This window comes from Salvelinus alpinus, chromosome 6 (assembly GCF_045679555.1).
Source record: "Salvelinus alpinus chromosome 6, SLU_Salpinus.1, whole genome shotgun sequence".
Lineage (NCBI taxonomy): Eukaryota > Metazoa > Chordata > Actinopteri > Salmoniformes > Salmonidae > Salvelinus > Salvelinus alpinus.
The window spans coordinates 6,831,563-6,857,729 of record NC_092091.1 but is presented as its reverse complement, the minus strand read 5'-3'; the positions used below and the strand labels follow the sequence as shown (position 1 = coordinate 6,857,729).

Here is a 26,167-nt window from a genome sequence, read left to right as displayed (position 1 = left end):
TAAAAAAAATACTCCAAATCAGTTATAGAACCCATTGCCCTCTATGGTTGTGAGGTCTGGGGTCCGCTCACCAACCAAGACTTCACAAAATGGGACAAACACCCAATTGAGACTCTGTATGCAGAATTCTGCTAAAATATACAACTCAAACCCCCAAACAATGTAAGCAGAGCAGAAATAACACTATACCCACTAGTTAACAAAATCCAGAAGAGAGCTGTTAAATTCTACAACCACTTAAAAGGAAGCAATGCCCACACATTCCACCACAAAGCCCTCACCTACAGAGAGATGAACCTGGAGAAGAGTCAGAGTCCTCACCTACAGAGAGATGAACCTAGAGAAGAGTCAGAGTCCTCACCTACAGAGAGATGAACCTGGAGAAGAGTCAGAGTCCTCACCTACAGAGAGATGAACCTAGAGAAGAGTCAGAGTCCTCACCTACAGAGAGATGAACCTAGAGAAGAGTCAGAGTCCTCACCTACAGAGAGATGAACCTGGAGAAGAGTCAGAGCCCTCAACTACAGAGAGATGAACCTGGAGAAGAGTCAGAGCCCTCACCTAGAGAGATGAACCTGGAGAAGAGTCCCTTCAGAGCCCTCACCTACAGAGAGATGAACCTAGAGAAGAGTCAGAGTCCTCACCTACAGAGAGATGAACCTGGAGAAGAGTCAGAGTCCTCACCTACAGAGAGATGAACCTAGAGAAGAGTCAGAGTCCTCACCTACAGAGAGAGCTGGTTCTGGGGCTCTGTTCACAAACAAAGTTAGACCAAACTAAATTATGAGAAAGCAAAAAGATCACTATTTACCAAAAAACAGACTCAGAAAATCCTTGACTATGTACAGACTCAGTGAGCATAGCCTTGCTATTGAGAAAGGCCGCCGTAGGCAGACCTGGCTCTCAAGAGAAGACAGGCTATGTGCTCACTGCCCACAAAATGAGGTGGAAACTGAGCTGCACTTCCTAACCTCCTGCCCAATGTATGACCATATTAGAGACACATATTTCCCTCAGATTACACAGACCCACAACAAATTTGAAAACAAACCCAATTTTGATAAACTCCCATATCTACTGGGTGAAATACCACAGTGTGACATCACAGCAGCAAGATTTGTGACCTGTTGCCACAAGAAAAGGGCAACCAGTGAAGAACAAACACCATCGTAAAAACAACCCAAATTTATGCTTATTTATTTTCCCTTGTGTACTTTAACCATTTGTACATTGTTACAACACTGTATATAGACATAATATGACATTTATAATGTCTTTATTCTTTTGAAACTTCTGTATGTGTAATGTTTACTGTTCATTTTTATTGTTTATTTCACTTTTGTATATTATTATATTAACATATGTTTCCCATGCCAATAAAGCCCCTTGAATTGAATTGAAAGAGAGAGAGAGAGAGAGAGAGAGAGAGAGAGGTATGTGTAGAGACAGAGATGTGTGTATGTACAGAGACAGAGAGAGAGAGGTGTGTGTAGAGAGACAGAGAGAGAGAGAGGTGTGTGTAGAGAGAGAGGTGTGTGTAGAGAGAGAGGTGTGTGTAGAGAGAGAGAGAGGTGTGTGTAGAGAGGTGTGTTTATCCTAGCTGTAAGCTCCAGCTGTGTGTGTTTATGTGTGTGTGTAGAGAGAGAGGTGTGTGTATGTAGAGAGAGAGGTGTGTGTGTGTAGAGAGAGAGGGGTGTGTTTATCCTAGCAGTAAGCTCCAGCTGTGTGTGTGTGTGTGTGTGTGTGTTTATGTATGTATGTATGTATGTATGTATGTGTGTATGTGTGTGTATGTGTGTGTGTGTGTGTATGTTATCTGTGATTGCCCTGGAGTCTGATAATAGGAAGGTAATAATATTCAGAAAGTTCATATTCAACCACTGGACTGGACACACATGGGTCATAGTTCAAACACCAACTTGCTACCAGCACAACAGTTTAAAGGGATCTGTTGGAGCGGTATGCAAATTGGAGTGGGTCTAGTGTTTCCGGGATGATATGAGTCATGACCAGCCTTTCAAAGCACGTTATGGCTACAGACATGAGTGCTACGGGGCGGTAACTATTTAGGCAGGTTACCTTTGCTTCCATGGTCACAGGGACTATGGTGGTCTGCTTGAAACATGTAGGTATTACAGACTCAGACAGGGACAGGTTGAAAATGTCAGTGAAGACACTTGCCAGTAGGTATACAGTGTTGGAATGTTCCCCTGGCTGTCTGTAAATGATGTCTGAGTGTTGGAGTGTGCCCCTGGCTATCTGTAAATGATGTCAGAGTGTTGGAGTGGTCCCCTCTCTATCTGTAAATGATGTCTGAGTGTTGGAGTGTTCCCCTCTCTATCTGTAAATGATGTCTGAGTGTTGGAGTGTTCCCCTCTCTATCTGTAAATGATGTCAGAGTGTTGGAGTGTCCCCCTCTCTATCTGTAAATGATGTCAGAGTGTTGGAGTGTTCCCCTCTCTATCTGTAAATGATGTCAGAGTGTTGGAGTGTCCCCCTCTCTATCTGTAAATGATGTCAGAGTGTTGGAGTGTTCCCCTCTCTATCTGTAAATGATGTCAGAGTGTTGGAGTGTCCCCCTCTCTATCTGTAAATGATGTCAGAGTGTTGGAGTGTCCCCCTCTCTATTTGTAAATGATGTCTGAGTGTTGGAGTGTTCCCCCGGCTATCCGTGGTGCCGTCTGGTTTGCTTAATATAAGGAATTTGAAATGATTTATACTTTTACTTTTGATACTTAAGTATATTTAAAACCAAATACTTGTAGACTTTTACTCAAGTATGATTTTACTGGGTGACTTTCACTTTTACTTGAGTAATTTTCTATGAAGGTATCTTTACTTTTACTCAAGTATGACAACTGGGTACTTTTTCCTTCACTGGTCTCAGGGACTGTCAGTACATTAACCAGCTCCAGCTATTCATTTGAGAGTGGTTACATTTCCTTAACCTCCATCCTTCAACTTTAACACAAACCAAGTGGCGGGGCTGACGTGAGAATTAAGGACTGTGCCCTTTAAAATCCCCTCTCTGAGTCACCCCACAATCCTCTACTCTACTGTTAGATAAACGTTACGGTCGGTCGGTGAGGTAATCACCGGACTGATTGCTTTATTACAGCCCTGTACCCTTAAATGGCCATCAAATATTAACCCGTGTATGTGCCAACCGACCTTTGTGTTACGGGGAAGGGAGAGACAACACACTATAGTTCATTTCAGTGGATTTATAAATGCCCACTTTCAAGGGAAAGAAGGAAACTAGCGATACTATGATAAATCAACCTGGAGTCAGAGCAGATTTCAGCTTCTAGGACAGAGAGCGCCCCCCCATTACGAGTGAAAGACCGACAGACAACGACAAGACATCATTGTGATTATCTACTGTCAATACACATGGAGACACGTAGTAGAAGAGAGGAACAAAGTTTTACCTCCACGTGGTACTGAGACGTCTCGTGCATGATGACATTGGAGTTGGAGTATTTCTTCCGTTGCTCTGTAAAGTAAAAACAGGTTTATGAACAGTAGGTCTGTTAAATACCAACCAGACACACCCGCTGCCGTATCCCCGGTTACACCGTATCCACAGTAGAAAGGTTATATCCATAGCGACTGTAAGAAGCCTGCCCTGGTTATTCACTGACCTCGGGACCACATGTTCTGTTGCTCTGAGCCCAGCTCTACTTTACAGGTGTACTGGTAGAGAAGACAGAGATACGATATGGAGGGACAGAGAGGAGGGACAGAGATGAAAGGAAAGCTAACAGAGAAGTGAGTGAGAGAGAGAAGTGAGAGAGAGAGAGAGAGAGAGAGAGAGAGAGAGAGAGAGAGAGAGAGAGAGAGAGAGAGAGAGAGAGAGAGAGAGAGAGAGAGAGAGAGAGAGAGAGAGAGAGAGAGAGAGGGGGCAGGGAGAGAGAGAAAGATAGAGAGAGAGACAGAGAGAGAGAGAGAGAGATGGATGGATGGATGGATGGAGGAAATCTAGTGGAGCTGCCAGCAATAAGGAGGTGAAAGGCCATTGCTAATGTAAGGTGTGTGCATGCAACTGCACACACACGCGGAAACAAACAAACAAACACACACTCTCACCCCCTCTCACCCCCTCTACTTGAACTGCATTGTAATGGTGCAGGTCTTACTGCACGTACAGTAACAGTCACACTCTCACCCCCTCTACTTGAACTGCATTGTAATGGTGCAGGTCTTACTGCACGTACAGTAACAGTCACACTCTCACCCCCTCTACTTGAACTGCATTGTAATGGTGCAGGTCTTACTGCACGTACAGTAAGTCACACTCTCACCCCCTCTACTTGAACTGCATTGTAATGGTGCAGGTCTTACTGCACGTACAGTAACAGTCACATAACATCTGAACTTCCCGTCTACTCCACGTCCCAAATGTCTATTCCAAACAGTTCAATACTTTTCACCCCAATGATATTTTGACAATCTACAGCAGGGATCATCAACTAGGTGTATTTCGGGAGCAGAGGGTCGGGGTGGGGGGAGGGGGGGGCGGAATATAATTACTAATAATTTGCAGGTTGCAATTTGACCGCGAGAATCCCAAACAGATCATTTCAAACCTTGTTGACGTTTGGTGTCCGATCACATGTCTCTACTATGTGTGGGAATACGTGGGAACAGAGTTCTGTAATGAAAATCACTTGGAGCTGATCTCCTGGTGGTTTTTACACTCTTTTATGTCCAACAAAGAAAAATCTAAAACAAAAACTTTGGTATTAAAAATAAAGCCTCTCGCGGGGCCGCCAGTTGGGGAAACCCTGTTCTAAAGTACGTTACTGCACGTAAACCAGCTGTGGTCAACTATACATTACTAATTATAATTCTATGGTGCAGAAAGAAAAACACCAGCTAAGACTAGCACCGTGGTATATCGTCTACAAGCGACACAAACTCTGGAGCACAGAGTAGGATTGGGGTTAAAGTTCAGTCACTACAGACACTACAAGTGTGTGTGTGTGTGTGTGTGTGTGTGTGTGTGTGTGTGTGTGTGTGTGTGTGTGTGTGTGTGTGTGTGTGTGTATTCCCAGCAGCACTGCTTTACTTCCTTGTCAATGCTGTGAGCCAATCACTGTTTGTTGTCTCGCTATCCAGATAAATGTTGTTACCTTTGGATTGTTTTTATGAATGACTGGTCGCCTAGCGACAGACCTAATAAATCAACATTTCTCCAGAGAAAGAGATTCTTTCAGTTCTAAATGAACATACAGCAGGAACAGGGATTTACTATGTTATAATACGGTTTGTTTTCTAAATGCATCACAACGTGTTATTACCCAATGGGCACACACTGGTTGAACCAACGTGGAATAGACGTTGAATTGACGTCTGTGCCCAATGGGCAGTTAGTTACATTGCATAATTTGCATAGCATAATGTATAGATAGTAATATCTGTCCAGTGTTAAACATTTGGCAACTTTGTCGTCTAGCAAGATATCATTTGCTGAGGTGTGTTTGATCCAGTAATGTTAAGTGAGTTAGTGACTTATTGAGATCGGTAAATGAGCCTCAAAACCTATTCTTCTGGTGAGCGGTGTACAGGTGTAACATTTAAAGCTAAACGCAGTCAGGTTTCAGCCCTCAAACGTAAAAGACAGAGCTTGTTGCTTTCAGCTCTACAACTACAGCCAGATCTACTGTCAACTCTCTGCTCTCTCTAGTCTACAGTCCCCCTCCCAGATCCACTGTCAACTCTCTGCTCTCTCTAGTCTACAGTCCCCCTCCCAGATCCACTGTCAACTCTCTGCTCTCTCTAGTCTACAGTCCCCCTCCCAGACCCACTGTCAACTCTCTGCTCTCTCTAGTCTACAGTCCCCCTCCCAGATCCACTGTCAACTCTCTGCTCTCTCTAGTCTACAGTCCCCCTCCCAGATCCACTGTCAACTCTCTGCTCTCTCTAGTCTACAGTCCCCCTCCCAGACCCACTGTCAACTCTCTGCTCTCTCTAGTCTACAGTCCCCCTCCCAGATCTACTGTCAACGCTCTGCTCTCTAGTCTACAGTCCCCCTCCCAGATCCACTGTCAACTCTCTGCTCTCTCTAGTCTACAGTCCCCCTCCCAGACCCACTGTCAACTCTCTGCTCTCTCTAGTCTACAGTCCCCCTCCCAGACCCACTGTCAACTCTCTGCTCTCTCTAGTCTACAGTCCCCCTCCCAGACCCACTGTCAACTCTCTGTTCTCTCTAGTCTACAGTCCCCCTCCCAGACCCACTGTCAACTCTCTGCTCTCTCTAGTCTACAGTCCCCCTCCCAGATCAACTCTCTGCTCTCTCTAGTCTACAGTCCCCCTCCCAGATCAACTCTCTGCTCTCTCTAGTCTACAGTCCCCCTCCCAGAAGAGTCAACACATTATTTATATCAATATGGTTGCCTTCACTTCCTAATCTCTACATAACATGTCGACATACTCACTGTGGAATGTGATAACTTAACATGTAGTATGTAATGTAACAGCAGGGGGCAGGTCTCGAACCCTCGACCTTCTTGCCCAAAGTCCAGCGCGCTATCGACTGTGCCGCAAAAGCAGAGTCGATTTCCGCGCTGATAAACACAGAGTCATTACAAGTATTTCTGTTTAAATAGTTTTTTTTGTTTTGTTGTTTTTTACACTATCTTTACGTTATCTGTCAATGAGTTTCAGAACCAGTCCCACTGTAAATAGACTAGGCTACATTCACTACGTAGCTAGCACAACGTCGGCTATTCTCAGATGCTATTTACGTAAAATCTAAGTAAATGAATGTGGCTAAAATGAGCTGCTCTTTAACTGCCCCCACTGCATATCTGCGTGTTTAGCTGAATGTATTTTATTACTGCGTTAACATATTTGACGTGCGGGTGGCTGCTGGACACAAACAGTTATCTAACCTCAGACACTGTCCGCGGTCTTGTCTGTTTTATTAAAATGAAACGGGATCCTGGTTACAATGTTGAATTACACGGACCTGCTGAGGTGACAGCTTCTCATATCAGGTCAATATCGCCATCTTCTGGACATTAAAGGTCAAAGACGTCTACTGCACCATGACTGGCATTTAAACAACAGGGAATCAATCAAATCAAATGGAAATCATTTGTAATGCATCAAAGTAATGCATTTAAATTAATGTGTATTGGATTAATGTGTCAACAAACATGTATTGATCATGAATAGCATCCGCAATGTCTGCATTTGACTCCACCAGCTGAGAAACGTGGTTTGTCATTCAACTAAAGGATCTCCGTCTACCAGCAGAAAAACACATTTCTTAAATTTGATCCTCGTTGTGTTTCCGTAGGCTTGGGTGTCATGGTAACTAAATCAACACCTGCTAGCCTCCATGACCCGAATGGAGAGAGATGGTCGAGGTGGCGGAGAGTGAGGAGCTGGCAGGAACCGGTCGTCCCAAATTAATAATTTAACAGCTTTAAAAATGTACATTTGGTCACATGTAGAAGTGAGGCTGTCTTTATATCACTAAATATGCACATCAGAGTCGTGAATGTTAAAAAAAAAATTGTACTCTTGAATATGTTACAATGTATAAGACCTAAAATCAACTTTTATGGACTTGATTATTCCCGTCTTTCTTAGCTAAATGGAATAACTTAGTCGTTGTGCGGTTTCAGTAGTCATTCGGGTGCTTTCGTAAATGCACTCTGGTTATCTACTCCGATTTCAGAGCACCCTCATCAGTGTACCAGAGCGCTCAACACCCGTTAAATATGGCCCGGTATCAGTAAACGTCGGCAAAAAAAACAACAACTAAATGAATTGTTACCAGCAGCACAGTTACAATCTCCAACGCTCTGGATAACATGAAAACAGCCTAACCAGCTCTGCTAGGGGGAGTAAAATGGTCAGAGTGAGCTATTCTCTCATTTGTACTGCTTGGGTGCTTGACTGCTGTTGTGTACTCCTCGGCCAGTGTCCAGAGTGCGCTCTGAATTTATGAGCGGACAATCTGACTACACTCTGAATTTATGAGCGGACAATCTGACTACACTCTGAATTTATGAGCGGACAATCTGACTACACCCTAAATTTATGAACGGACAATCTGACTACACTATACTAAAATAGTGTAGTACTAAATATACTAAATATACTAAAATGAACTGATAGTATATAATGTAGTATGTAGTATATACTCATTAAGTATGTAGTATGTTAGTAAGGGTATTCGAACACAGCTCTTTTTGCCAGGGGGGTTTAAAGAGGGGGTAATGCGTCACAGGTAGGTGTGTCCAAGCATACGTGTCCTGTCCGAGCATAGAAGATGACATGCTAGCCATTAGCCTACCTAGAGTAAACAACTGTGTTTGGCATAACTCTGTTCAATTCAGGCCTATAGATTCAGTTCAATTCAGGCCTATAGATTCAGTTCAAGTCAGGCCTATAGATTCAGTTCAAGTCAGGCCTATAGATTCAGTTCAACTCAGGCCTATATATTCAGTTCAAGTCAGGCCTATAGATTCAGTTCAAGTCAGGCCTATAGATTCAGTTCAAGTCAGGCCTATAGATTCAGTTCAAGTCAGGCCTATAGATTCAGTTCAATTCTGGCCTATAGATTCAGTTAAAACAGAATTAAAGGCTAAATTCTCTGGTCAGCTGATCATTGCCTGTAGACACACTATGTCCTGATTGCCTAAGGGAAATATCTGGATACTGTCCTGTTCCCTCCATTTCCTCTCCTCCCTCCTCTGTTCCTCTCTTCCTGCTCCTATCTCTATCTATCTAACAGGTGAAACACAGTACAGCCAGGTGTCTCAGTCCCGAGAGAGAGAGAGAGAGAGAGAGAGAGAGAGAGAGAGTGAGAGAGAGAGAGAGTGAGAGAGTTTCCCATCTCTCTATTTGATGGGAAAGTGTGCATATCAGTTTGGTAAGGGTTGGTATTTTTTTATTTTTTTATTTCACCTTTATTTAACCAGGTAGGCAAGTTGAGAACAAGTTCTCATTTACAATTGCGACCTGGCCAAGATAAACCAAAGCAGTTCGACACATACAACAACACAGAGTTACACATGGAGTAAAACAAACATACAGTCAATAATACAGTACAAAAATAAGTCTATATACAATGTGAGCAAATGAGGTGTGATAAGGGAGGTGAAGGAAAAAAGGCCACCCTTCTCACCTCGCTCAGTCAATAGCCAACCGTGCTCTCGAAAGTAAATAGACCGGTAGCCTATGATAGTATGGGTAGGCTACAGTATTCCTGTGCAATAGGAGCATGACATCAGAGCCTATTTAAATCTCAGAGCCTATACCAAGGCAGAAGGCAGGAACACAGTCCTATCTTCACCCCCTCCACCAGGAACACAGTCCTATCATCACCCCCTCCACCAGGAACGCAGTCCTATCATCACCCCCTCCACCAGGAACGCAGTCCTATCATCACCCCCTCCACCAGGAACGCAGTCCTATCATCACCCCCTCCACCAGGAACACAGTCCTATCATCACCCCCTCCTAATAGAAACAGGCTGCTCCTAGTAAACAACCTATAGAAACAGGCTGCTCCTAGTAAACAACCCATAGAAACAGGCTGCTCCTAGTAAACAACCCATAGAAACAGGCTGCTCCTAGTAAACAACATATAGAAACAGGCTGCTCCTAGTAAACAACCCATAGAAACAGGCTGCTCCTAGTAAACAACCTATAGAAACAGGCTGCTCCTAGTAAACAACCCATAGAAACAGGCTGCTCCTAGTAAACAACCCATAGAAACAGGCTGATCCTAGTAAACAACCCATAGAAACAGGCTGCCTAGTAAACAACCCATAGAAACAGGCTGCTCCTAGTAAACAACCTATAGAAACAGGCTGCTCCTAGTAAACAACCTATAGAAACAGGCTGCTCCTAGTAAACAACCTATAGAAACAGGCTGCTCCTAGTAAACAACCCATAGAAACAGGCTGCTCCTAGTAAACCTATAGAAACAGGCTGATCCTCGTAAACAACCCGTAGAAACAGGCTGCTCCTAGTAAACAACCCATAGAAACAGGCTGCTCCTAGTAAACAGCATATAGAAACAGGCTGCTCCTAGTAAACAACCCATAGAAACAGGCTGCTCCTAGTAAACAACCCATAGAAACAGGCTAGTAAACAACCCATAGAATCAGGCTAGTAAACAACCCATAGAAACAGGCTGCTCCTAGTAAACAACCCATAGAAACAGGCTGCTCCTAGTAAACAACCTATAGAAACAGGCTGCTCCTAGTAAACAACCCATAGAAACAGGCTGCTCCTAGTAAACAACATATAGAAACAGGCTGCTCCTAGTAAACAACCCATAGAAACAGGCTGCTCCTAGTAAACAACCTAATAGAAACAGGCTGCTCCTAGTAAACAACCCATAGAAACAGGCTGCTCCTAGTAAACAACCTATAGAAACAGGCTGCTCCTAGTAAACAACCTATAGAAACAGGCTGCTCCTAGTAAACAACCCATAGAAACAGGCTGCTCCTAGTAAACAACCCATAGAAACAGGCTGCTCCTAGTAAACAACCTATAGAAACAGGCTGCTCCTAGTAAACAACCTAGTAAACAGGCTGCTCCTAGTAAACAACCCATAGAAACAGGCTGCTCCTAGTAAACAACCCATAGAAACAGGCTGCTCCTAGTAAACAACCTATAGAAACAGGCTAGTAAACAACCCATAGAAACAGGCTGCTCCTAGTAAACAACCCATAGAAACAGGCTGCTCCTAGTAAACAACCCATAGAAACAGGCTGCTCCTAGTAAACAACCCATAGAAACAGGCTAGTAAACAACCCATAGAATCAGGCTAGTAAACAACCCATAGAAACAGGCTGCTCCTAGTAAACAACCCATAGAAACAGGCTGCTCCTAGTAAACAACCTATAGAAACAGGCTGCTCCTAGTAAACAACCCATAGAAACAGGCTGCTCCTAGTAAACAACCCATAGAAACAGGCTGCTCCTAGTAAACAACCTATAGAAACAGGCTGCTCCTAGTAAACAACCCATAGAAACAGGCTGCTCCTAGTAAACAACCTATAGAAACAGGCTGATCCTAGTAAACAACATATAGAAACAGGCTGCTCCTGGTAAACAACCTATAGAAACAGGCTGCTCCTAGTAAACAACCCATAGAAACAGGCTGCTCCTAGTAAACAACCTATAGAAACAGGCTGCTCCTAGTAAACAACCTATAGAAACAGGCTGCTCCTAGTAAACAACCTATAGAAACAGGCTGCTCCTAGTAAACAACCTATAGAAACAGGCTGCTCCTAGTAAACAACCTATAGAAACAGGCTGCTCCTAGTAAACAACCTATAGAAACAGGCTGCTCCTAGTAAACAACCCATAGAAACAGGCTGCTCCTAGTAAACAACCTATAGAAACAGGCTGCTCCTAGTAAACAACCCATAGAAACAGGCTGCTCCTAGTAAACAACCCATAGAAACAGGCTGCTCCTAGTAAACAACCTATAGAAACAGGCTGCTCCTAGTAAACAACCCATAGAAACAGGCTGCTCCTAGTAAACAACCCATAGAAACAGGCTGCTCCTGGTAAACTACCTATAGAAACAGGCTGCTTCTGGGAAACAACCCATAGAAACAGGCTGCTCCTAGTAAACAACCTATAGAAACAGGCTGCTCCTAGTAAACAACCCATAGAAACAGGCTGCTCCTAGTAAACAACCTATAGAAACAGGCTGCTCCTAGTAAACAATCTATAGAAACAGGCTGCTCCTGGTAAACAACCTATAGAAACAGGCTGCTCCTAGTAAACAACCCATAGAAACAGGCTGCTCCTAGTAAACAACCCATAGAAACAGGCTGCTCCTAGTAAACAACCTATAGAAACAGGCTGCTCCTAGTAAACAACCTATAGAAACAGGCTGCTCCTAGTAAACAACCCATAGAAACAGGCTGCTCCTAGTAAACAACCCATAGAAACAGGCTGCTCCTGGTAAACTACCTATAGAAACAGGCTGCTCCTAGTAAACAACCTATAGAAACAGGCTGCTCCTAGTAAACAACCTATAGAAACAGGCTGCTCCTAGTAAACAACCCATAGAAACAGGCTGCTCCTAGTAAACAACCTATAGAAACAGGCTGCTCCTAGTAAACAACCCATAGAAACAGGCTGCTCCTAGTAAACAACCCATAGAAACAGGCTGCTCCTAGTAAACAACCTATAGAAACAGGCTGCTCCTAGTAAACAACCCATAGAAACAGGCTGCTCCTAGTAAACAACCTATAGAAACAGGCTGCTCCTAGTAAACAACCTATAGAAACAGGCTGCTCCTAGTAAACAACCCATAGAAACAGGCTGCTCCTAGTAAACAACCTATAGAAACAGGCTGCTCCTAGTAAACAACCCATAGAAACAGGCTGCTCCTAGTAAACAACCCATAGAAACAGGCTGCTCCTAGTAAACAACCTATAGAAACAGGCTGCTCCTAGTAAACAACCCATAGAAACAGGCTGCTCTTAGTAAACCACCCATAGAAACAGGCTGCTCCTAGTAAACAACCCATAGAAACAGGCTGCTCCTAGTAACCAACCCATAGAAACAGGCTGCTCCTAGTAAACAACCCATAGAAACAGGCTGCTCCTAGTAAACAACCCATAGAAACAGGCTGCTCCTAGTAAACAACCCATAGAAACAGGCTGCTCCTAGTAAACAACCCATAGAAACAGGCTGCTCCTAGTAAACAACCTATAGAAACAGGCTGCTCCTAGTAAACAACCCATAGAAACAGGCTGCTCCTAGTAAACAACCCATAGAAACAGGCTGCTCCTAGTAAACAACCCATAGAAACAGGCTGATCCTAGTAAACAACCCATAGAAACAGGCTGATCCTAGTAAACAACCCATAGAAACAGGCTGCTCCTAGTAAACAACCCATAGAAACAGGCTGATCCTAGTAAACAACCTATAGAAACAGGCTGCTCCTAGTAAACAACCTATAGAAACAGGCTGCTCCTAGTAAACAACCTATAGAAACAGGCTGCTCCTAGTAAACAACCTATAGAAACAGGCTGCTCCTAGTAAACAACCCATAGAAACAGGCTGATCCTAGTAAACAACTCATAGAAACAGGCTGCTCCTAGTAAACAACCTATAGAAACAGGCTGCTCCTAGTAAACAACATATAGAAACAGGCTGCTCCTAGTAAACAACCTATAGAAACAGGCTGCTCCTAGTAAACAACCTATAGAAACAGGCTGCTCCTAGTAAACAACCTATAGAAACAGGCTGCTCCTAGTAAACAACCCATAGAAACAGGCTGCTCCTAGTAAACAACCTATAGAAACAGGCTGCTCCTAGTAAACAACCCATAGAAACAGGCTGCTCCTAGTAAACAACCCATAGAAACAGGCTGCTCCTAGTAAACAACCTATAGAAACAGGCTGCTCCTAGTAAACAACCCATAGAAACAGGCTGCTCCTAGTAAACAATCTATAGAAACAGGCTGCTCCTAGTAAACAACCTATAGAAACAGGCTGCTCCTAGTAAACAACCCATAGAAACAGGCTGCTCCTAGTAAACAACCTATAGAAACAGGCTGCTCCTGGTAAACAACCTATAGAAACAGGCTGCTCCTAGTAAACAACCTATAGAAACAGGCTGCTCCTAGTAAACAACCTATAGAAACAGGCTGCTCCTAGTAAACAACCCATAGAAACAGGCTGCTCCTGGTAAACAACCTATAGAAACAGGCTGCTCCTGGTAAACAACCTATAGAAACAGGCTGCTCCTGGTAAACAACCCATAGAAACAGGCTGCTCTTAGTAAACAACCTATAGAAACAGGCTGCTCCTAGTAAACAACCTATAGAAACAGGCTGCTCCTGGTAAACAACCTATAGAAACAGGCTGCTCCTAGTAAACAACCTATAGAAACAGGCTGCTCCTGGTAAACAACCTATAGAAACAGGCTGCTCCTGGTAAACAACCTATAGAAACAGGCTGCTCCTGGTAAACAACCTATAGAAACAGGCTGCTCCTGGTAAACAACATATAGAAACAGGATGCTCCTGGTAAACAACCCATAGAAACAGGCTGCTCTTAGTAAACAACCTATAGAAACAGGCTGCTCCTAGTAAACAACCTATAGAAACAGGCTGCTCCTGGTAAACAACCTATAGAAACAGGCTGATCCTAGTAAACAACCTATAGAAACAGGCTGCTCCTAGTAAACCTATAGAAACAGGCTGCTCCTGGTAAACAACCTATAGAAACAGGCTGCTCCTGGTAAACAACCTATAGAAACAGGCTGCTCCTGGTAAACAACCTATAGAAACAGGCTGCTCCTAGTAAACAACCCATAGAAACAGGCTGCTCCTAGTAAACAACCCATAGAAACAGGCTGATCCTAGTAAACAACCTATAGAAACAGGCTGCTCCTAGTAAACAACCTATAGAAACAGGCTGCTCCTAGTAAACAACCTATAGAAACAGGCTGCTCCTAGTAAACAACCTATAGAAACAGGCTGCTCCTAGTAAACAACCCATAGAAACAGGCTGATCCTAGTAAACAACTCATAGAAACAGGCTGCTCCTAGTAAACAACCTATAGAAACAGGCTGCTCCTAGTAAACAACATATAGAAACAGGCTGCTCCTAGTAAACAACCTATAGAAACAGGCTGCTCCTAGTAAACAACCTATAGAAACAGGCTGCTCCTAGTAAACAACCTATAGAAACAGGCTGCTCCTAGTAAACAACCCATAGAAACAGGCTGCTCCTAGTAAACAACCTATAGAAACAGGCTGCTCCTAGTAAACAACCCATAGAAACAGGCTGCTCCTAGTAAACAACCCATAGAAACAGGCTGCTCCTAGTAAACAACCTATAGAAACAGGCTGCTCCTAGTAAACAACCCATAGAAACAGGCTGCTCCTAGTAAACAATCTATAGAAACAGGCTGCTCCTAGTAAACAACCTATAGAAACAGGCTGCTCCTAGTAAACAACCCATAGAAACAGGCTGCTCCTAGTAAACAACCTATAGAAACAGGCTGCTCCTAGTAAACAACCTATAGAAACAGGCTGCTCCTGGTAAACAACCCATAGAAACAGGCTGCTCCTGGTAAACAACCCATAGAAACAGGCTGCTCCTAGTAAACAACCTATAGAAACAGGCTGCTCCTAGTAAACAACCCATAGAAACAGGCTGCTCCTAGTAAACAACCCATAGAAACAGGCTGCTCCTAGTAAACAACCCATAGAAACAGGCTGCTCCTGGTAAACAACCTATAGAAACAGGCTGCTCCTGGTAAACAACCTATAGAAACAGGCTGCTCCTGGTAAACAACCCATAGAAACAGGCTGCTCCTGGTAAACAACCTATAGAAACAGGCTGATCCTAGTAAACAACCTATAGAAACAGGCTGCTCCTAGTAAACAACCTATAGAAACAGGCTGCTCCTGGTAAACAACCTATAGAAACAGGCTGCTCCTAGTAAACAACCTATAGAAACAGGCTGCTCCTGGTAAACAACCTATAGAAACAGGCTGCTCCTAGTAAACAACCTATAGAAACAGGCTGATCCTAGTAAACAACCCATAGAAACAGGCTGCTCCTAGTAAACAACCCATAGAAACAGGCTGCTCCTAGTAAACAACCCATAGAAACAGGCTGCTCCTGGTAAACAACCTATAGAAACAGGCTGCTCCTAGTAAACAACATATAGAAACAGGCTGCTCCTGGTAAACAACCTATAGAAACAGGCTGCTCCTAGTAAACAACATATAGAAACAGGCTGCTCCTAGTAAACAACCTATAGAAACAGGCTGCTCCTGGTAAACAACATATAGAAACAGGATGCTCCTGGTAAACAACATATAGAAACAGGCTGCTCCTAGTAAACAACATATAGAAACAGGCTGCTCCTAGTAAACAACATATAGAAACAGGATGCTCCTGGTAAACAACATATAGAAACAGGCTGCTCCTGGTAAACAACATATAGAAACAGGCTGCTCCTGGTAAACAACATATAGAAACAGGATGCTCCTGGTAAACAACATATAGAAACAGGCTGCTCCTAGTAAACAACATATAGAAACAGGCTGCTCCTGGTAAACAACCTATAGAAACAGGCTGCTCCTAGTAAACAACATATAGAAACAGGCTGCTCCTAGTAAACAACCTATAGAAACAGGCTGCTCCTAGTAAACAACCTATAGAAACAGGCTGCTCCTAGTAAACAACCTATAGAAACAGGCTGCTCCTAGTAAACAACCCATAGAAACAGGCTGCTCCTAGTAAACAACCTATAGAAACAGGCTGCTCCTAGTAAACAACCCATAGAAACAGGCTGCTTCCTAGTAAACAACCCATAGAAACAGGCTGCTCCTAGTAAACAACCTATAGAAACAGGCTGCTCCTAGTAAACAACCCATAGAAACAGGCTGCTCTTAGTAAACCACCCATAGAAACAGGCTGCTCCTAGTAAACAACCCATAGAAACAGGCTGCTCCTAGTAACCAACCCATAGAAACAGGCTGCTCCTAGTAAACAACCCATAGAAACAGGCTGCTCCTAGTAAACAACCCATAGAAACAGGCTGCTCCTAGTAAACAACCCATAGAAACAGGCTGCTCCTAGTAAACAACCCATAGAAACAGGCTGCTCCTAGTAAACAACCTATAGAAACAGGCTGCTCCTAGTAAACAACCCATAGAAACAGGCTGATCCTAGTAAACAACCTATAGAAACAGGCTGCTCCTAGTAAACAACCTATAGAAACAGGCTGCTCCTAGTAAACAACCTATAGAAACAGGCTGCTCCTAGTAAACAACCTATAGAAACAGGCTGCTCCTAGTAAACAACCTATAGAAACAGGCTGCTCCTAGTAAACAACCTATAGAAACAGGCTGCTCCTAGTAAACAACCTATAGAAACAGGCTGCTCCTAGTAAACAACCCATAAAAACAGGCTGATCCTAGTAAACAACTCATAGAAACAGGCTGCTCCTAGTAAACAACCTATAGAAACAGGCTGCTCCTAGTAAACAACCTATAGAAACAGGCTGCTCCTAGTAAACAACCTATAGAAACAGGCTGCTCCTAGTAAACAACCTATAGAAACAGGCTGCTCCTAGTAAACAACCCATAGAAACAGGCTGCTCCTAGTAAACAACCCATAGAAACAGGCTGCTCCTAGTAAACAACCTATAGAAACAGGCTGCTCCTAGTAAACAACCTAGTAAACAGGCTACTCCTAGTAAACAACCCATAGAAACAGGCTGCTCCTAGTAAACAACCCATAGAAACAGGCTGCTCCTAGTAAACAACCTATAGAAACAGGCTAGTAAACAACCCATAGAAACAGGCTGCTCCTAGTAAACAACCCATAGAAACAGGCTGCTCCTAGTAAACAACCCATATAAACAGGCTAGTAAACAACCCATAGAATCAGGCTAGTAAACAACCCATAGAAACAGGCTGCTCCTAGTAAACAACCCATAGAAACAGGCTGCTCCTAGTAAACAACCTATAGAAACAGGCTGCTCCTAGTAAACAACCCATAGAAACAGGCTGTTCCTAGTAAACAACCCATAGAAACAGGCTGCTCCTAGTAAACAACCTATAGAAACAGGCTGCTCCTAGTAAACAACATATAGAAACAGGCTGCTCCTGGTAAACAACCTATAGAAACAGGCTGCTCCTAGTAAACAACATATAGAAACAGGCTGCTCCTAGTAAACAACCTATAGAAACAGGCTGCTCCTAGTAAACAACCTATAGAAACAGGCTGCTCCTAGTAAACAACCTATAGAAACAGGCTGCTCCTGGTAAACAACCTATAGAAACAGGCTGCTCCTGGTAAACAACCCATAGAAACAGGCTGCTCCTAGTAAACAACCTATAGAAACAGGCTGCTCCTGGTAAACAACCTATAGAAACAGGCTGCTCCTAGTAAACAACCCATAGAAACAGGCTGCTCCTAGTAAACAACCTATAGAAACAGGCTGCTCCTGGTAAACAACCTATAGAAACAGGCTGCTCCTGGTAAACAACATATAGAAACAGGCTGATCCTAGTAAACAACATATAGAAACAGGCTGCTCCTGGTAAACAACCTATAGAAACAGGCTGCTCCTAGTAAACAACATATAGAAACAGGCTGCTCCTAGTAAACAACCTATAGAAACAGGCTGCTCCTAGTAAACAACCTATAGAAACAGGCTGCTCCTAGTAAACAACCTATAGAAACAGGCTGCTCCTAGTAAACAACCCATAGAAACAGGCTGCTCCTATTAAACAACCTATAGAAACAGGCTGCTCCTAGTAAACAACCCATAGAAACAGGCTGCTCCAAGTAAACAACCCATAGAAACAGGCTGCTCCTAGTAAACAACCTATAGAAACAGGCTGCTCCTAGTAAACAACCCATAGAAACAGGCTGCTCTTAGTAAACAACCCATAGAAACAGGCTGCTCCTAGTAAACAACCCATAGAAACAGGCTGCTCCTAGTAAACAACCCATAGAAACAGGCTGCTCCTAGTAAACAACCTATAGAAACAGGCTGCTCCTAGTAAACAACCCATAGAAACAGGCTGCTCCTAGTAAACAACCTATAGAAACAGGCTGATCCTAGTAAACAACATATAGAAACAGGCTGCTCCTGGTAAACAACCTATAGAAACAGGCTGCTCCTAGTAAACAACATATAGAAACAGGCTGCTCCTAGTAAACAACCTATAGAAACAGGCTGCTCCTAGTAAACAACCTATAGAAACAGGCTGCTCCTAGTAAACAACCTATAGAAACAGGCTGCTCCTGGTAAACAACCTATAGAAACAGGCTGCTCCTGGTAAACAACCCATAGAAACAGGCTGCTCCTAGTAAACAACCTATAGAAACAGGCTGCTCCTGGTAAACAACCTATAGAAACAGGCTGCTCCTAGTAAACAACCCATAGAAACAGGCTGCTCCTAGTAAACAACCTATAGAAACAGGCTGCTCCTGGTAAACAACCTATAGAAACAGGCTGCTCCTAGTAAACAACCTATAGAAACAGGCTGCTCCTAGTAAACAACCTATAGAAACAGGCTGCTCCTAGTAAACAACCTATAGAAACAGGCTGCTCCTAGTAAACAACCCATAGAAACAGGCTGCTCCTAGTAAACAACCTATAGAAACAGGCTGCTCCTAGTAAACAACCCATAGAAACAGGCTGCTCCAAGTAAACAACCCATAGAAACAGGCTGCTCCTAGTAAACAACCTATAGAAACAGGCTGCTCCTAGTAAACAACCCATAGAAACAGGCTGCTCTTAGTAAACAACCCATAGAAACAGGCTGCTCCTAGTAAACAACCCATAGAAACAGGCTGCTCCTAGTAAACAACCCATAGAAACAGGCTGCTCCTAGTAAACAACCCATAGAAACAGGCTGCTCCTAGTAAACAACCCATAGAAACAGGCTGCTCCTAGTAAACAACCCATAGAAACAGGCTGCTCCTAGTAAACAACCCATAGAAACAGGCTGCTCCTAGTAAACAACCTATAGAAACAGGCTGCTCCTAGTAAACAACCCATAGAAACAGGCTGATCCTAGTAAACAACCTATAGAAACAGGCTGCTCCTAGTAAACAACCCATAGAAACAGGCTGCTCCTAGTAAACAACCTATAGAAACAGGCTGCTCCTAGTAAACAACCTATAGAAACAGGCTGCTCCTGGTAAACAACCTATAGAAACAGGCTGCTCCTGGTAAACAACCCATAGAAACAGGCTGCTCCTAGTAAACAACCTATAGAAACAGGCTGCTCCTAGTAAACAACCTATAGAAACAGGCTGCTCCTGGTAAACAACCTATAGAAACAGGCTGCTCCTAGTAAACAACCCATAGAAACAGGCTGCTCCTAGTAAACAACCCATAGAAACAGGCTGCTCCTAGTAAACAACCTATAGAAACAGGCTGCTCCTGGTAAACAACCTATAGAAACAGGCTGCTCCTAGTAAACAACCCATAGAAACAGGCTGCTCCTAGTAAACAACCTATAGAAACAGGCTGCTCCTGGTAAACAACCTATAGAAACAGGCTGCTCCTGGTAAACAACCTATAGAAACAGGCTGCTCCTGGTAAACAACCTATAGAAACAGGCTGCTCCTGGTAAACAACCTATAGAAACAGGCTGCTCCTGGTAAACAACCTATAGAAACAGGCTGCTCCTGGTAAACAACATATAGAAACAGGCTGATCCTAGTAAACAACATATAGAAACAGGCTGCTCCTGGTAAACAACCTATAGAAACAGGCTGCTCCTAGTAAACAACATATAGAAACAGGCTGCTCCTAGTAAACAACCTATAGAAACAGGCTGCTCCTAGTAAACAACCTATAGAAACAGGCTGCTCCTAGTAAACAACCTATAGAAACAGGCTGCTCCTAGTAAACAACCTATAGAAACAGGCTGCTCCTAGTAAACAACCCATAGAAACAGGCTGCTCCTATTAAACAACCTATAGAAACAGGCTGCTCCTAGTAAACAACCCATAGAAACAGGCTGCTCCAGGTAAACAACCCATAGAAACAGGCTGCTCCTAGTAAACAACCTATAGAAACAGGCTGCTCCTAGTAAACAACCCATAGAAACAGGCTGCTCTTAGTAAACAACCCATAGAAACAGGCTGCTCCTAGTAAACAACCCATAGAAACAGGCTGCTCCTAGTAAACAACCCATAGAAACAGGCTGCTCCTAGTAAACAACCCATAGAAACAGGCTGCTCCTAGTAAACAACCCATAGAAACAGGCTGCTCCTAGTAAACAACCCATAGAAACAGGCTGCTCCTAGTAAACAACCCATAGAAACAGGCTGCTCCTAGTAAACAACCTATAGAAACAGGCTGCTCCTAGTAAACAACCCATAGAAACAGGCTGATCCTAGTAAACAACCTATAGAAACAGGCTGCTCCTAGTAAACAACCCATAGAAACAGGCTGCTCCTAGTAAACAACCCATAGAAACAGGCTGCTCCTAGTAAACAACCTATAGAAACAGGCTGCTCCTAGTAAACAACCCATAGAAACAGGCTGCTCCTAGTAAACAACCCATAGAAACAGGCTGCTCCTAGTAAACAACCCATAGAAACAGGCTGCTCCTAGTAAACAACCCATAGAAACAGGCTGCTCCTAGTAAACAACCCATAGAAACAGGCTGCTCCTAGTAAACAACCCATAGAAACAGGCTGATCCTAGTAAACAACCTATAGAAACAGGCTGATCCTAGTAAACAACCTATAGAAACAGGCTGCTCCTAGTAAACAACCCATAGAAACAGGCTGCTCCTAGTAAACAACCTATAGAAACAGGCTGCTCCTAGTAAACAACCTATAGAAACAGGCTGCTCCTAGTAAACAACCCATAGAAACAGGCTGATCCTAGTAAACAACCCATAGAAACAGGCTGATCCTAGTAAACAACCTAATAGAAACAGGCTGCTCCTAGTAAACAACCCATAGAAACAGGCTGCTCCTAGTAAACAACCTATAGAAACAGGCTGCTCCTAGTAAACAACCTATAGAAACAGGCTGCTCCTAGTAAACAACCCATAGAAACAGGCTGATCCTAGTAAACAACCCATAGAAACAGGCTGATCCTAGTAAACAACCCATAGAAACAGGCTGCTCCTAGTAAACAACCTATAGAAACAGGCTGATCCTAGTAAACAACCCATAGAAACAGGCTGCTCCTAGTAAACAACCCATAGAAACAGGCTGCTCCTGGTAAACAACCTATAGAAACAGGCTGCTCCTGGTAAACAACATATAGAAACAGGCTGCTCCTAGTAAACAACATATAGAAACAGGCTGCTCCTAGTAAACAACCTATAGAAACAGGCTGCTCCTAGTAAACAACCTATAGAAACAGGCTGCTCCTAGTAAACAACCTATAGAAACAGGCTGCTCTTAGTAAACAACCCATAGAAACAGGCTGCTCCTAGTAAACAACCTATAGAAACAGGCTGCTCCTAGTAAACAACCCATAGAAACAGGCTGCTCCTAGTAAACAACCCATAGAAACAGGCTGCTCCTAGTAAACAACCTATAGAAACAGGCTGCTCCTAGTAAACAACCCATAGAAACAGGCTGCTCTTAGTAAACAACCTATAGAAACAGGCTGCTCCTAGTAAACAACCCATAGAAACAGGCTGCTCTTAGTAAACAACCCATAGAAACAGGCTGCTCCTAGTAAACAACCCATAGAAACAGGCTGCTCCTAGTAAACAACCCATAGAAACAGGCTGCTCCTAGTAAACAACCCATAGAAACAGGCTGCTCCTAGTAAACAACCCATAGAAACAGGCTGCTCCTAGTAAACAACCCATAGAAACAGGCTGCTCCTAGTAAACAACCCATAGAAACAGGCTGCTCCTAGTAAACAACCTATAGAAACAGGCTGCTCCTAGTAAACAACCCATAGAAACAGGCTGATCCTAGTAAACAACCTATAGAAACAGGCTGCTCCTAGTAAACAACCCATAGAAACAGGCTGCTCCTAGTAAACAACCCATAGAAACAGGCTGCTCCTAGTAAACAACCTATAGAAACAGGCTGCTCCTAGTAAACAACCCATAGAAACAGGCTGCTCCTAGTAAACAACCCATAGAAACAGGCTGCTCCTAGTAAACAACCCATAGAAACAGGCTGATCCTAGTAAACAACCTATAGAAACAGGCTGATCCTAGTAAACAACCTATAGAAACAGGCTGCTCCTAGTAAACAACCCATAGAAACAGGCTGCTCCTAGTAAACAACCTATAGAAACAGGCTGCTCCTAGTAAACAACCTATAGAAACAGGCTGCTCCTAGTAAACAACCCATAGAAACAGGCTGATCCTAGTAAACAACCCATAGAAACAGGCTGATCCTAGTAAACAACCTAATAGAAACAGGCTGCTCCTAGTAAACAACCCATAGAAACAGGCTGCTCCTAGTAAACAACCTATAGAAACAGGCTGCTCCTAGTAAACAACCTATAGAAACAGGCTGCTCCTAGTAAACAACCCATAGAAACAGGCTGATCCTAGTAAACAACCCATAGAAACAGGCTGATCCTAGTAAACAACCTAATAGAAACAGGCTGCTCCTAGTAAACAACCCATAGAAACAGGCTGCTCCTAGTAAACAACCTATAGAAACAGGCTGCTCCTAGTAAACAACCTATAGAAACAGGCTGCTCCTAGTAAACAACCCATAGAAACAGGCTGATCCTAGTAAACAACCCATAGAAACAGGCTGATCCTAGTAAACAACCCATAGAAACAGGCTGCTCCTAGTAAACAACCTATAGAAACAGGCTAGTAAACAACCCATAGAAACAGGCTGCTCCTAGTAAACAACCTATAGAAACAGGCTGCTCCTAGTAAACAACCTATAGAAACAGGCTGCTCCTAGTAAACAACCCATAGAAACAGGCTGATCCTAGTAAACAACCCATAGAAACAGGCTGATCCTAGTAAACAACCTATAGAAACAGGCTGCTCCTGGTAAACAACCTGTAGAAACAGGCTGCTCCTGGTAAACAACCTATAGAAACAGGCTGCTCCTGGTAAACAACATATAGAAACAGGCTGATCCTAGTAAACAACATATAGAAACAGGCTGATCCTAGTAAACAACCTATAGAAACAGGCTGATCCTAGTAAACAACCTATAGAAACAGGCTGCTCCTAGTAAACAACCTATAGAAACAGGCTGCTCCTGGTAAACAACCTATAGAAACAGGCTGCTCCTAGTAAACAACCTATAGAAACAGGCTGCTCCTAGTAAACAACCTATAGAAACAGGCTGCTCCTAGTAAACAACCCATAGAAACAGGCTGCTCCTATTAAACAACCTATAGAAACAGGCTGCTCCTAGTAAACAACCCATAGAAACAGGCTGCTCCTAGTAAACAACCTATAGAAACAGGCTGCTCCTAGTAAACAACCTATAGAAACAGGCTGCTCCTAGTAAACAACCCATAGAAACAGGCTGCTCCTAGTAAACAACCTATAGAAACAGGCTGCTCCTAGTAAACAACCCATAGAAACAGGCTGCTCCAAGTAAACAACCCATAGAAACAGGCTGCTCCTAGTAAACAACCTATAGAAACAGGCTGCTCCTAGTAAACAACCCATAGAAACAGGCTGCTCTTAGTAAACAACCCATAGAAACAGGCTGCTCCTAGTAAACAACCCATAGAAACAGGCTGCTCCTAGTAAACAACCCATAGAAACAGGCTGCTCCTAGTAAACAACCCATAGAAACAGGCTGCTCCTAGTAAACAACCCATAGAAACAGGCTGCTCCTAGTAAACAACCCATAGAAACAGGCTGCTCCTAGTAAACAACCCATAGAAACAGGCTGCTCCTAGTAAACAACCTATAGAAACAGGCTGCTCCTAGTAAACAACCCATAGAAACAGGCTGATCCTAGTAAACAACCTATAGAAACAGGCTGCTCCTAGTAAACAACCCATAGAAACAGGCTGCTCCTAGTAAACAACCTATAGAAACAGGCTGCTCCTAGTAAACAACCTATAGAAACAGGCTGCTCCTGGTAAACAACCTATAGAAACAGGCTGCTCCTGGTAAACAACCCATAGAAACAGGCTGCTCCTAGTAAACAACCTATAGAAACAGGCTGCTCCTAGTAAACAACCTATAGAAACAGGCTGCTCCTGGTAAACAACCTATAGAAACAGGCTGCTCCTAGTAAACAACCCATAGAAACAGGCTGCTCCTAGTAAACAACCCATAGAAACAGGCTGCTCCTAGTAAACAACCTATAGAAACAGGCTGCTCCTGGTAAACAACCTATAGAAACAGGCTGCTCCTAGTAAACAACCCATAGAAACAGGCTGCTCCTAGTAAACAACCTATAGAAACAGGCTGCTCCTGGTAAACAACCTATAGAAACAGGCTGCTCCTGGTAAACAACCTATAGAAACAGGCTGCTCCTGGTAAACAACCTATAGAAACAGGCTGCTCCTGGTAAACAACCTATAGAAACAGGCTGCTCCTGGTAAACAACCTATAGAAACAGGCTGCTCCTGGTAAACAACATATAGAAACAGGCTGATCCTAGTAAACAACATATAGAAACAGGCTGCTCCTGGTAAACAACCTATAGAAACAGGCTGCTCCTAGTAAACAACATATAGAAACAGGCTGCTCCTAGTAAACAACCTATAGAAACAGGCTGCTCCTAGTAAACAACCTATAGAAACAGGCTGCTCCTAGTAAACAACCTATAGAAACAGGCTGCTCCTAGTAAACAACCTATAGAAACAGGCTGCTCCTAGTAAACAACCCATAGAAACAGGCTGCTCCTATTAAACAACCTATAGAAACAGGCTGCTCCTAGTAAACAACCCATAGAAACAGGCTGCTCCAGGTAAACAACCCATAGAAACAGGCTGCTCCTAGTAAACAACCTATAGAAACAGGCTGCTCCTAGTAAACAACCCATAGAAACAGGCTGCTCTTAGTAAACAACCCATAGAAACAGGCTGCTCCTAGTAAACAACCCATAGAAACAGGCTGCTCCTAGTAAACAACCCATAGAAACAGGCTGCTCCTAGTAAACAACCCATAGAAACAGGCTGCTCCTAGTAAACAACCCATAGAAACAGGCTGCTCCTAGTAAACAACCCATAGAAACAGGCTGCTCCTAGTAAACAACCCATAGAAACAGGCTGCTCCTAGTAAACAACCTATAGAAACAGGCTGCTCCTAGTAAACAACCCATAGAAACAGGCTGATCCTAGTAAACAACCTATAGAAACAGGCTGCTCCTAGTAAACAACCCATAGAAACAGGCTGCTCCTAGTAAACAACCCATAGAAACAGGCTGCTCCTAGTAAACAACCTATAGAAACAGGCTGCTCCTAGTAAACAACCCATAGAAACAGGCTGCTCCTAGTAAACAACCCATAGAAACAGGCTGCTCCTAGTAAACAACCCATAGAAACAGGCTGCTCCTAGTAAACAACCCATAGAAACAGGCTGCTCCTAGTAAACAACCCATAGAAACAGGCTGCTCCTAGTAAACAACCCATAGAAACAGGCTGATCCTAGTAAACAACCTATAGAAACAGGCTGATCCTAGTAAACAACCTATAGAAACAGGCTGCTCCTAGTAAACAACCCATAGAAACAGGCTGCTCCTAGTAAACAACCTATAG

General features: G+C 43.4%; 1 protein-coding gene across 6 annotated transcripts in view; it reads right to left on the bottom strand.

Moving 5' to 3' along the window:
- The window catches only part of LOC139577502 (epidermal growth factor receptor kinase substrate 8-like protein 2), a 152,132-nt gene that overhangs the window by 41,706 nt on the left and 84,259 nt on the right, over positions 1-26,167 (bottom strand). For 5 of the 6 annotated variants that reach the window (XM_071404535.1, XM_071404538.1, XM_071404534.1 and 2 more), the window contains one exon: positions 3,432-3,496. In XM_071404535.1, the coding sequence (XP_071260636.1) occupies positions 3,432-3,496 (65 nt within the window). Of the gene's footprint in view, positions 1-3,431; positions 3,497-3,644; positions 3,776-26,167 lie in introns of those variants that run through there. The other variant, XM_071404536.1, reaches the window with a different exon arrangement.